The sequence below is a fragment of the Heterocephalus glaber genome, unplaced genomic scaffold (genome assembly GCF_053883595.1).
Source record: "Heterocephalus glaber isolate CG9 unplaced genomic scaffold, H.glaber_assembly_v1.0 deba00001733, whole genome shotgun sequence".
NCBI classification, from domain to species: domain Eukaryota; kingdom Metazoa; phylum Chordata; class Mammalia; order Rodentia; family Bathyergidae; genus Heterocephalus; species Heterocephalus glaber.
Window position 1 is genome coordinate 11,398,245 of NW_028258444.1, and position 13,784 is coordinate 11,412,028.

At 38.6% G+C, this 13,784-nt stretch overlaps 1 protein-coding gene and 1 non-coding gene across 21 annotated transcripts in view; one reads left to right on the top strand and one right to left on the bottom strand.

The window, feature by feature from the left end:
• The window catches only part of Pphln1 (periphilin 1), a 150,800-nt gene that overhangs the window by 74,728 nt on the left and 62,288 nt on the right, over positions 1 to 13,784 (top strand). For 8 of the 20 annotated variants that reach the window (XM_087200201.1, XM_087200209.1, XM_087200214.1 and 5 more), the window contains 3 exons: positions 4,492 to 4,548; positions 7,111 to 7,190; positions 10,330 to 10,449. In XM_087200201.1, the coding sequence (XP_087056327.1) occupies positions 4,492 to 4,548; positions 7,111 to 7,190; positions 10,330 to 10,449 (257 nt within the window). The remainder of the gene's footprint in view (positions 1 to 4,491; positions 4,549 to 7,110; positions 7,191 to 10,329; positions 10,450 to 13,784) is intronic. The other 12 variants (XM_087200204.1, XM_087200205.1, XM_087200206.1 and 9 more) reach the window with 3 other exon arrangements.
• Positions 9,148 to 9,254, bottom strand: LOC147821491 (U6 spliceosomal RNA). Its single transcript, XR_015446981.1, has one exon. It is a non-coding gene; the product is annotated as a U6 spliceosomal RNA (small nuclear RNA).

Below are 13,784 nucleotides of genomic sequence, written 5' to 3' on the forward strand. Positions count from 1 at the left end.
AGGCTGAGAACTGTGGCTCGCTGTCACTGCTTAGCATTGAGAGTATATTATTAGCCCCAGAAGAGATCGAAGTTCAGAATTTGAAGTATGGAGGAGTATAGGTTACTTTTCTTGTTGCTGAGACAAAAATACCCAATGCCAAAGTTAAAGGAGGAAAAGTTTATTTTGACTCATATTTTTTAGAGGTTTTGGTTGATAGTTGGAGGTTCCAAGGCAGGGTGGCATGACAAAGGGGCACGACAGAGGAGAAATAGTTCATGGTGGGTAGAAGGCAGGAAGACAGCAAAGCAGTGCTGTAACAACCAACAAGTAATGACAGCCACCCTTTTTCTGTCTCTTATAGTCTGTCCAGGCTACATGCCCTTAGGATGGGTAGCACTCACACCCAGGGAGGTCCTTCCCATTATCCACACCAGAACTATGCCAAACCAATCAGTGGACTAATTTAGTTACCACATATCCTTAATCCCAGCATCACACACTTAATCTCAGCATCACACACCCTAGATCCAGCCACCTCTGAAAAGCCCCACCTATGACTGCATGAGGTTTTGGGTGAACATCTAGACACAAGCCATAATATACAGTTTCCACTGAATGTGTATGGTTATTCCACTACCATAAAGTTGGAAAATTGTAAGTTAATTAAAGACAGAATTCATCTTAGATATCCTTTGTTTTTTTCTTCTTCCTCATATATTCTTTAACTCACCAATAGTATAAATTCTGGTTTCTGTTGTGCTACTTTCACAATTTTTCATTCCTGGTTTCATTCCTTCATCCTAATTTAGAACTCATTTTCTTTACCAAGTCACAGGAAAGGTAGGAATGCCTTTTTTACCTTAGTCCCAAATAGAAAATTAGTGTTTACTTTCTGAGGTCATGTATGAGATGAATTTGAGATAACGGTGAACTAGCTGAGGAGTAGCATCCTAACAGAATGTCGAATGGCAAGTGAAAAAGACAGATGTGAGAGACATTTATATTCATGGCATTGGATAGAGCCATGTAAAAATAGTACAGCAAAAAGTATTGAGGTTACGAGGAATACTTTCAACCTACTGAAGAGAGAGAAAGATATAGGGGGACTAACCCTAAAACAGAAAGGCATTGGGGTCTGAAATGTGTTACAGATGTGCTCCTGAGTCTGTGGCATTATTGGAAGATGGTGAAGCCTGTAAGAGGTAGGGTTTAGTTGGAGAAGTTGGATCGTTAGGGGCCTGCCCTCAAAGGAGAGATGAGGACCCTAGCCCCTTGCTGTTCTCTCTGCTGCCGTGCACTGCATTGCTACCGTGATCATGTGCCAGCTTTTTCCATGACATACTCTGTCCCTGCATGCTCAAAGCTGTGGAGCCAAGTGACCAGGACTGGAGCCTCCAAAACTGTGAGCCAACATGATCCTTTGCTCCTTGTAAGCTGTTATCTCAGGCATTTTGTCACGGTGAGGAAAGCTAACACAAGCATGGAAATGAAACGCCAAAATATTTCGAAAATCTTGTTTATACATCACTAAAATGCTGTCATAGCTGACAAGCGTGAGACTGTTGGTTTACATGTGAGTGGACCAATGAAAACTGGCATAAGTTTAAGCACAGTGGGGTTGTTTTAAAAAAAAAAAAAAAAAAAAGCAAACCCAAAATTTAGTGCATTGAAACTACCTACTTAAATAATTGTTCCAGATCCTTTAATTCTGCTGGGTAGTTTTACTTGTCTGTTAGGAAATTAATTAATCTACCCACTCAGGGCAATATGGATGGGAATCTGTAATAAATGTGTTAATAATTTCAGTATCTCTGAAATTTGGAATCAGAATTAATAGATACATAACCAGTGGTGTGTTAGTAAATGGGGGTGTTGTGTTTGCTGATGTCAGTGGAGTAAATACTGTTTCGTCAGGGTTTATTTCATACCACCAACTTGGAGTAACAACACAAAGTTTGGAAGAGATGGATACATACAGTCCACTCTTATAGCTAATATGAAATGATGAAATATCTAGTGTACATCTGTGAAATATCACTACTTTTATCTTTTGGCTTGGTTCAAAAAAGAATTTGAGGTAGTTTAATGAAGTAAACACTTAATAAAACAGGACTAAGTACATGGATGAAGAATTTCTGTAAAAAGGAATAAGAATGGGAAGACAAATGTGAGAATAAAGTTAATGCATGAAATAAATGCCTATCATAACGTGATTTTTGGGGGGTTTTTTGGGGGGGGTACCGGGCATTGAACTCGGGACCTTCCGCTTGCAAGGCAGGGGGCGAAACCACTGAGCTAAATCCCCGGCCCTATCATAATGTTTTAGACGGCTGCTATAGGTGAACTAAAAGTTTGGCCAAAGCAGAGCGAAAAGCAACAGCAATAGTGTTCATAATGTATGTAACGTAGCAAATCCACTGCTCAAGAGGAACAAAAACTGCCCAGTGCCAAAGAAAAGAATGTTGGGTCCATAACAAAATTATTGCAAAAGTAGGATGGCAGTATTTAAAACCAATCTCTAGGGAAATTGCTTAACAATGCCAAAAGAGTTTAGGAAATGTTTGTTTTTTTAAGAAAAAAATAAAAATAAACTGGCACTTTAGGATCTATGCTAAAAAGACTTGAATGAAATGTTTTGACATTTGGTCCCATTAGAAAAATATTAGGGCACCCTGACCAGCATATTTCAGCTTCCTCCTTCCTTTCATATTGGGAATTGAACCCAGGGCTTTTGTACTGAGCTACATACCAGCTCCCTGCACCCCTTTTTAAAAAAATTTTGAGACAGCTTCTCATTAAATTCCCTAAGCAAGACTCAAACTTGGAATCCTCCTGAATGCTGGGTTTGTAAATGTGCAGCTCCAAGTCCATTGTCATAGGCAGTTTGTTGAGAACAAGTCAAAATGCATATTTGAAAACTTTGCCAGTGTTCTTTTTGATTTTTAGTAATTCTCTCTTCCCTCTTTCTCCTTCTCTGTTCCTCTTTTAATTTTTTCAGACCAGGCTGGCCTTGAATTTGCAATCCTTCTGCTTCTGCCTCCTGAGTAGATTGGAATTATAGGGATTTGCCACCACACCCTGCCATGTTTCAGGCTTGACTTGTGTGGATGTGGATATGGGTGTCTCCTTTACCAGTCTTTTCTTTTCTTTTCTTTTTTTTGGTACCAGGGATCGAACTCTGGTCCTTGAGTTTGCAGGGCAGGCGATGAAACCACTGAGCTAAATCCCACACCCCTGCTAGTCTTTTGAATGTGAACTTTATGGAAGGTGATGAATAAAATGTGGTCCTTGCCTTACACACTTTTCTCCGATGCTTCCAATTTAGCCTCTGACTTTTGTAGGGAGTTTACAAATTTTCCTTCAACCCTCTGATGTTTCAGTAATCGTAACTCTGAAGTAGACAGTAGCCAGATAAACAGGAGAAATGACATTAAAATTTATTAAATGTGTCCACGTAGAAGTTTCACAAAGAAGGGCCAGATGGTTGAATTTTTTATATCACATTGGAATAGAACCCGGGGCTTCTGGTGTGGAGGTGTCAGTCATCTACGGGAGGGTGAAGGAGATATGCATGGCAAATAAATGATTTTCTCATTATGTAGGTAAAGTCTCCAGTAATCTGAGCTGGTCTCAGAAGAGTAGCTGACAACCTGAAACAGTCTCTGGTTGGTGCTGAATCTCTGGTTGCTTTTCTTGTGGTATGCTCCTTCCTGGATCCATTTTCAGGCACATTAAGGAGACTTGGAGAAAGCTCTTTTTGCATCCGCCTTAAATTTCTTTTTATAAAAACAGTTTTTCAAAACTCTTCTTCAGTAGTCATCTCAGTATGCCAAAGGAGTGTACTTTGGGGATGGTATTTGGTCTTCTGCACCTTAAGTGGAAATTTCTCCTTTTCTGTTGTGATGCATCTTCAGTGGTATTTGCTCAGGTAGTCCAGCTTTGTGGCAGAATGCCTACCTGGGATGCTGGAGATGAACAGAACGAATTACTCAGTCAGAGATTGCAAGAATGCTGAGAGACCAGGACTGCTCCAAAGGTTGGAAAGCAGTCCTAGAGTGAGGCCAGTGCAGCTTTTAATCAGAATACCAGGAAGTGAGAGCAAAATTACTAATTAACAAAATGATCACTCAAGGGACATCGAGTACAGGCACGCGACAAACTAGAGGCATTCTGGTACTAATCTCAGCACCAGCAGAATGAGATGAAGGAACACGGAAGCCTGGTTCTGCTTAACTAAACTCATCAAATTAAGTAGTGTGTCCATCTTGTACTGTTTTCAGCACATACGTTCTTTCTGCTCTATCACCCTGACAGAGCAGCTTGAGCTCCTAGGGACAGCTGCTCAGTTAGCAGTGTGCCCACAGATCTCAAAAGTACGTGGTAGCAACAACTTTAGCGTCACCAGCAAATGCTCAGAAATCCCACTTTTCATCACTTCTGGGTTCTTACCTCACTTGTGCTGGGTGCAGAGGTCCTGCTGTTAATTCCTCCCTGCCCAACTTTCCCTAGAGCCTGTGCGTCCCGGTGCCTGCTCCAAGCGGCAGAATGAAGGAAAGCCAGAAAGAGGTGAGTTTTGAGCTAGATTCTGATTTGGGATTTTTGAAGGGTTGGGAGGCTTGAATTGGTGGAGGTCATAAACATGGGGAAAGTATGTAAGTACTCCATTAGTCTGTTGTCATGAGAGTTGGGTAGCAGTACAGCAGTAGATCAGGTAGTAAGATTTGGGGCGATACATGGTTTTTGTTATGTGGGCTAACCATTCATGGTCAGGAATAGTCACTCTGCAGCAGGCTGAGATCTGCAGGAAAAATAGGCCCTTGGCAAGATAGAATCAAGGAATCTGTACTTCCTTTTCTAAGCTCTTTCTGCTGCCATCTTTATCATCTTTTTCTTTGTCATTTGCATCTTGCCTAGGCCTCCCATTTGTAAAGGTATAAATGAATGTATGTGGATCTGTAATAAACTGCTTGCCCTTTCCTTCAGTGTCCTTTGCCTTTGCACACTGAGATTGATTGATACCTGCTTAAATAAGCTTTTGAGCCTGTGAAATCAAGTCCTAAGATTACACTTGGGGAGCATGAATGGCATAGCTGTTGAACAGATGTCCTGTTTGTAAACACTAAGCAAGAGATTTATAGCTACAGTACTTGTGACAGAATTCCTCCCTCGTGTTTAGCAGATGAATGCTAAAATTGAACCTGCAGTTATTTACGTAGTTAGCATAGTCTGCTGTGCTGATTGGTCCAGCACTTGGTCTTCTTTCAGGGACTTTTTAGTATTTAAATAGGATGAAGAGTTAGGTCATTAGATCTGAAGGGTAGTAAAATAGGATTTATCTTTATCTCACATTGAGTACCTACTTTTGTCTTTAAGGTCATGGCTATTTTGAAACTGAATAAAATTGTTATTGTTCATTTAGGAACTTTTGGTGTAGTGGAATAGACTACACTTGTCACAATACAATGTTAAATTTCCCATGTGCAGTGGAAATGCAGTAAGGAATAACTAAATAAATTGTTTTTGGGGCCAGGGATTTAGCTCAGTGGTTCCGCCGCCTGCCTCGCAAGCGCAGAGATCTGAGTTCAATCCCCAGTACCAAAAAAAAAAAAATTTGTTTTTGGCCATTTGGGGATATAATGATGGTTTATATCGTGTTTCTTTTGCTTGTCAAGGTCTGCAGGAATTTTTTAATCTGCTTGATGTAGAAGCCTCTTGTGGTACCGAGGTTGGTGTACCATAAAATTCTAGGTTGTCTTTTACCCAGCCTGGAGCAGAGCTTCATTTGAGGTTGGATGAGGCTGGATGATTCATGGTGGGCAGCTGTCCTCCGTAACAGGGTGTTTAGCAGCGTCCCTGGCCACTGTCAGTGACTCTCTCACTTATAACCATTACGGTTGTCTTCACACATTTCCGGGTGTTTGTGGGTAGGAGGAAGAAAGCTCCCTGCTTGAGAAGCACTGGTCTAGAGAGAGCCTTCGGGTCTTCAGGACCTAAAAGGTGTGACCACTGCCATAGGCGCTTAGCAGCCTTTGAGTCTCTAGGCCCTTGCTTAGCTATCTTGGCTGTGATAAGAAAGAGCTGACAGAAGCTGGCTTTGCCTTAGTTTCAAGGAAGTTTCTCTCTGCTTTTGTTCTTGACTACTGTGCTGGCTTTAACTCACTGTCTGGTCTTGACCAGCCTCTGTATGGCTTCAAATTTAGTGCCACTTCTGTCTGTCTGTCTGTCTCTCTCTCAACAGTCAAGAGCAGATAATTGTATGTGAAAATTTAATGAGATGTTTTTCTATCAGTAGCAGCTCAACTTTACTAATTTTTAAGATTCTATTTAAACCTATTTCTTAAATATGGTATATATACAGTTTCTGGGATGGTGGTGGTACATGCCTGTAATCCCAGCTCTTGGGAGGCTGAGGCAGGAGAACCACCTCAAGTGAAGGCCAGCCTGGCACTGTACAGTGAGTTCAAGGCCAGTCTGAACTACAGAGAGAGACTCTGTCTCAAACAAAAAAAAAAGTGTACATTCAACGATATGTAAGTAATCTTTAAAGATGAAGGTTGGTGACTATCTCAGTGGTTTATTTTAAACAATTTTACAAATATTTAGGATTCATTAGAGGTGGGCACTGGATTAATGCTCTAAATGTATTTTTTTTAAATGTAGTTTTAAAATTTTATTTTTTTACTTGAATAAACATTGCCGAAGTATGTGCTAAATTTCCTATATACAACTCTCCTTGAGCTATCCCTTAATTAGTTCTGTTTGTAGGTATATGCAGTAAGTGAAATATCTAACCATGTGTTTATATTATGAGATACTGAAATTGCCATTTAGAAACAGAAGATGGTGCATTCATTTTCAAACACATCTTTGCCTTTCCCAGTGCGTTTCTGGGCTTCCTGTTTGTTAGCTGACTTTGATGTGGACTAGGGCTGGTGTACATGACATCATTTAATTCTGACTTCCAGTCAGCCTCTTAGAGAGGTGGTTTTAGATATCAATTAATTTAATAATGTAATAGAAAGTTTCAGTACTGGAATGAGTATATGAATCCCCTCATGAATTCAGTTACCAAGTCACTTAACTGAAAACAATGAGCTAGGAAATTACATCTTCTGTTTTCTTACATAGGTAAAGAGAGACAAGTCCAGTCTTTGAAAACATCAAGAGACACTTCACCCTCAAGTTCTTCAGCAGGTCCTTCGTCAAAGGTTTGTTAATTTTCTAAAACCAGTTTAAAGAATTGCAAAGTAAGATGGACTGTCTAGCACAAATGCTTTTATTATTTATGTCATACTGATGGTCTAACTGCTGCATTTAAAAACTTGAATTTTAAGTAACCACACCTTGAAGATAGCTACGAAAGCAAGTGAGCAGTTTTCTTATAGAAATATTTTGTGTAAGTTATGCTCTGATAGTATTACTACTGCTGCTCATCTTGCTCATCTTGACCATAACCAGTAAATATTCAGATGGGAAGATGTTTTAGATTTTGCATTTGTTGGTTGTGGGCATACGCAAGAGACCTAAAATTTGACTATTTGGTTCTGGATACTAAGTGATTTTCTCTTATTCATACAGAAATTGTGTGCCATATGGTCGGTATGTTTCCATTCTACAACATATTAACGTCTCAGAAGTTAATTGATTTTCTCAAATGGATAGCTACTCTTCATTTTCACTCCTAACTTCTCAGCATCTCAAAACATGTTGAAAAGATGGACCTCGTGTTTCTAATCCTCAGAAGTTTCAAATTTGAGGAATTGGTGATTTCATGTGTTCTCCTTGGTTACTCTTTTTCTTGTCCACCACTGTTACTTACAGTCTCATTCACTTCTTCTTGTTCCTCCCTCTCTCCCACTGTGAGGATCGAACCCAGGGGCACTCTACGACAGGGCCACATCCTTAGCCCTTTTTGTATTTTGAGATAGCACCTTGCTAAATTGGCAAAGCTGCCTTTGAACTTGGACTCCTTCTGTCTCAGCCTCCCATGTGGCTGGGATGACAGGCGTGCACCACTGTGTCCAGTGCTTTCTTCTGTCTTTGATAGTTTTGACTTTTCAGCCAGCACGGATAGCACCTGAATATACAGGATATTCAAGGGCAGCTGGTTCTCTGCTTCGGAGAGGAAAAAACTTTCATTGTGATGACTTAATATCATTGGAACGTTCTTAGACATTTGAGGGGATCTAGAATGCCAGGTTGTTTTTGTTTCTGTTTTGAGACAGGGTCTCACTGTGTAATCCAGGCTAGCTGGGAACTCTTTTTAAACTAGGGAAGGAGCCCAGGAGTGTTCCACCACCAAGCTCACTCCTGTCCCTTTCTCCTTGTTGAGATAAGGTGCTGCTGAGTTGCCAAGGCTGGCCTTAAATTGACAACCCTCCTGCCTTGGCCACATCACACCTGGCCTTTTTAACACTGTTTATGGGCAGGGGCTGGGAATGAGCTATGTAGACCCCCTCAGTGGCTGTGGAATAAGGGAAGTTTGAAATGTTCTGTTTTCCTTCCAAAGGCGTGACAATTTTAGTACGTGACATCAAGGAGACGACTAGATGGCCGAAGTTTATATACTACCTCCTGTAATACCTACAGAAGAATAGGGCTTGGGCCTCCTGAAGGGATGAGGTAGCCTCACAAGCCACGGGAGGTTCAGGAGGGAAATTCTGGATCAAAACCTTCCTGATTATGCACACAGCCAGCTGTGGCCTCTCTGCCTGAGAGGTGAAGAGTCTTTCCTAGGCAGATGGAGATCTCAGAGAAAAGCTGCTATCTATACGTTTTATATTATCTCGTGTAGCTATGTATGTAAATTTCTGTTTTGTAAGAGGACAGCTTTTCAGAGCACTTATTTGTCTGCAGGTCCTCTGAATCACCAAGTCAAAATATGGCAAAGAAGTGTGTTTGGGGTGAGGTATTTTACTCTCCCACACCTCCATAGAGATCGTCACTGTGACTGTACCAGTGGCCAGTGTGAGGAAGTTCAGGTGCCCTTTCCATCAGGATTCACTAGTGACTTGGGCCGGGGAACTAGCATTTCAGTCTCCGGGGTTATAATTTGAGGTAATAAGGTGCACTCTCATCATCTCCATGAGCTTCTGTTTAATTAAAGTACTTTTCTTGTTTGTATACAGAAGCACTTTATTAATGAAATGCACCGGAAGATGGAGATTTTTACTGGACTGTCTTCCAGAGGACAGGGATATCCTTGCTCAGGGGCCATGCTAATCTTCTCTGTATCGTTCCAATTTTAGTATATGTGCTGCCGAAGGGAGCACTAGGACAGAGATATACTTGGAGTCAGTGATATGACTTGAGAAGCAAGAGATAGGAGAAAATTAGGTGTGGTGGCACAAGTGAGGAAAATTATTCTATGGAAATGGAATGGAATTAATGAGTTAATGTAAGGGCCTTAAGAAAAGAGTTTTCCTAATTCGTGCTTTAGTACTTTAATCTATAGTGTAAGCCTTTAAATGACTTTAGGCAAATTATATGTGTTGCAGAAATACCTTTTGTTTTCTTTGATTTTATATTTCCCCCATGAGCTGATTAATTTTCTTCAGGTGTTTTACTATAATAGATTAATGTAAAAAATAGATTGATATCATGGAATATAGAAAAAAAGTGTCACACATTACCTTAGATATTTTCAGATCTGTTGCCTCTTTGAATTCTCAAAACTACTTTCTAATGTGAACATTGTGAATCCTGCTTAGTTAATGAGAATGCCAAGACTGAAAGTATTGTTATATATATAAAACCATCTTTCTAGCAAGTAGGTAAATTTCACTTGAACTCAGATTTGTCTTTAATTCCAAAGCCCACACTTTGTTTGTATTATATTAGGTTAGAGAAAAGAAATAGGGGTAGGCTCAAACAATGAAACTTAAATTTAAAAATTCTCTGTAAGTAGTAAGATTTATATAATTTATAAAGATAGCGTATCTAGGATTTTCTATTGTGTTAAGCAGGAATGGACCTTAATGAAATTTTGGCATTATTTTTTCATTGAACATAATTAAAGATACAAGTTGAAAGCAGCACATCTTTTGTGTTCTATACATATACAGTTAGTATTAGAGCTGTCACAGTCTCTGCTTTATGCCTTAGATGAGTCTCTGAAGTTCTGTGTAAATGAAATTGGGTCATATCTAGTGTAGGTGTCCCAAAGGACTGGCTGCTTAAACAAACCTTTTGTTTATTGTTTTTGAAGGAAAGGGAAAAAGAGTACCAGTTCCTGTCATCAATTTGAAGGATTTTGTGATTTGAAGTATAAGTAGGGTGTGACTCTTGATGTATCTGAAGTGTAAACACCTTTGGTAATTGTTATAGAAATGCTCTGATTTTTACTAGGTGTTAGATAAACCCGGCAGGCTAACTGAAAAGGAACTTGCTGAGGCTGCCAGCAAGTGGGCTGCTGAAAAGCTGGAGAAGTCAGATGACAGCAACTTGCCTGTGATTTCTGAGTTCCAGGTATGGTATCACTTCTCCATTATGTTTGACACCTCCAGGTTTTGTGTGGCTACCTTACAGGTGGAACACATTTGCTTTGTTGTAGTACCTCAAAATACATTTAGAGGAAAATGTGCTCCTGAATTATTAAAATTTGCCATACAGAGTAATAATCCTTTTTTTTTTTAAATATACTGGGGATCAAACTCAGGACCTTGCAACTGCCACTGAGCTAAATCCCTGGCCCCCAGAGTAATAATCTTGATTTGGGGGTTATGGAAAATTGTTTATGACATGTTTGTATTAAAATATTTGAAAATAATTTGAAAAACTTCTGTATAATGTATAACATCTCTAGTCAAAGGAATTTCAGGAACTAAATTTTTAAATGCAGGATTTGATCCTAAAAGAATTAATGTGGACATGGTAGGCAGAGATAATAAATTTCCTTATCTTGATAAATAACTATATTTGAAGGAAAAATTTGGCTTTTTGATGTATTCTGGGATAACTTCTATGGAAAGTTTTTTCATAAAAGGGATTATTAGAATTCTTTATAACAATGATAGGGTTACAACTGGGTGTTGTGGTGCACACCTGTAATCCCAGCACTTGGGTGGCTGAGACAGGAGGATCACCACAAATTCAAGGCCAACTTGACCTACATAGTGAAACCCTCTCTCAAAAAAAAAAAAATCATCCTCATCTTTGTATTAAAAGATCCTTTCCAAAACAACTGATTACACTGCTCATAAGAAGCATAAACCCTGTCAAAACTTACCCAAATAGAGCCTTTCTTCTGAATACAAATGCTGATCTGTCATTTAGATAGCAATTGTTCTTAAATAGTTCAAGGTTTCCTTGTTATTGTAACCCTAAAATAGGTTTGTTGCATATTCTTGAGTAAATGTATCAAAAGCATCAGAAATTTTCTTTTTAGCCCTTTCCTAGCACTGTTTAAAAGCATGAACAATTGAATAGTAATACAATTAATAGGGTAACTTTATTTATTTATTTTTGGTACCGGGTATCGAACTCAGGACCTTGCGCTTGGCTTGGGAGGCAGGCAGCAGAACCTGTGAGCTAAATCCCTGGCAGGGGTAACCTTAAATAAAAGAGTTTTGCCCTTTTAATTTAGAATAAAAAAACAACAGTTTAGTGCTTTTTGTTTTTTGTTTTTTTATGGTAGTACTGGGGATTGAACCCAGGGTTTTGAATGTGCTGGGCGAGTGCTGTACCTCTGAGCTATACTCCCAGTCCTAGAGTAGTGTTTTTAAAAATATATGTAGATATTTGTACTTCAGCATTGCTGTTTTGGACTAAAACTCATTTCTTATTTGTGTAATGACTTATTAATAAAATGAGACTTTAAAAATATATATTTAGGTCTTATTTTTATACAGAAGGAAGGTTGTACTTGTGAATATTAATATATACATTCATCTTCCCCATCTTCACATCAATTTTTTTTTTTTTGGTATCGGGTATTGGGACTTGGGAGGTGGGGAAACCACTGAGCTAAATCCCCGGCCCTTCACATCAATTTTTTATAATAATTTCTGACAGAATTTTACTATGTACCTTTTTCAGATTTTAAATATTCATGTTTTCTCATTTCTTGGGTAGATTTTGACACTGAATAGTCAGGCACATTGGGTTCTAGAAAGACTTCTTAAACTTCTTTGTTTTTTCTCTAATAAAATTTGACCAGAATTTGTTAGATTTGGGATTAATGTAAACTAGATAACCCTGAAAATCTGGAAGTAGTGTCATAGGTCAGGTATGGTCTTTTGTTGGCTGAAAGGGGAGAGGTACGTGTGAGCATAGGACCTGGATTACTGATGTGTGCTTGTCAGTGTATATCATTAATGGTGGACGGCAGCATTAGTTTCATACCCTACCCTTGTCTACAGTGTTTTCCTAGTCAGGTTGAAACTTTTTTCATACGGGAAATAAAGAAGTAGAGAAGTTTTTTTTAGGCTTTGTAAACTGAGTCCAAACATCTTATTAATATTTTCCTCAGATAATAGTAATATAAGTTCACAGGCTGTTAAATAGTTTTCTCAAGGATCCGTACTTGTGGCGAGACAGAATTTTGACCCTTCTCCTGTAAATTCATACCTAATTTTATAGAATAACTTAGAATGAAGAAAGACCTTTGCTTGATGTTAAGAATTTGGCATAGTTTTGTTTCATTTATGTATCTGTTTAAATCTAATTGTGGTGGTCTGGTACTCCTTTAGCTCTTTAAATAATATTAAAGAGGATAATATTAAATAAGATAATATTAAAGATTACTTTGGAAATATTGTGTAAACTCACTTTTATGAGTTGAAAGAAACTGAGTTTCTTGCTTATCTTCTGTTGCTGCCATCGTATAATTTTTAGCAGTTTCTATGGGAGACCCTGGAATTTTTTTTTTTTTTTGGTACCAGGGATTGAACTCAGGTCCTTGCGCTTGCACAAAACTGAGTTTCTTGGATTTCTTGCTTATCTTCTGTTGCTGCCATTGTATAATTTTTAGTTTCTATGGGAGACCCTGGAAGTTTTTTTTGTTTTTTTTTTTTGGTACCAGGGATTGAACTCGGATCCTTGCTCTTGCGCAGCAGGTGGGGAAACCACTGAGCTAAATCCCCAGCCCAGACCCTGGAATTTTTAAAGTCCAGGGAAAGTGAATATAAATTCAATAATATACTTAAATATTCAGGCTTATTGCAGTTCATTCCTCTGTTCAGTTTTATACTTTGATCTTTTGGACTGTAATAGAACATTTCTGAAAGGTTTTGACAAACTGGTAATTCTGTAGGGTCTTAGTCTGAGGGAGAAAAAAAGATTCTCTTAGCCAGTATGTTTGGGAAATGCTGTATTTAAAAGAGGTAGATTGATATATTTAATAGAGGTAGATTGGTTTTGCTATGTCAGTACTATATAGCAATTTTAATATATTAATATGCTCATCTGTGTCTGTGAAAGAATTAATAATGGAGTTTGATTTACCAAACTTTTAATTATAGATTGTTTTTAAACAGCGTATGTGTTTCAAGGCACACATTTTCAGAGAAAAATACTGTACTGGCTTTAAATTCACTATATATTCTCCATCTGCTTGGGTCAGGCACTGCATTAGAGGTTACTGTTGAGGAGAGTTCAGTCATGTTTTGTGGAAATATAATTTACCATCCATAAATAGCTGTTAGAGATTGGCTTTACACTCTAAATGAAAGCCAGATTATTTGAAGGTTATTAGAACATTCCAATAGAACAGGTCTGTTGTGCTTTTTGTCAGTTACTTTTTCTTCTTGCTTTGTTTTTTGTTAAGTTTATTGGTACATTTTAGGTATACAATACAGTTGCAT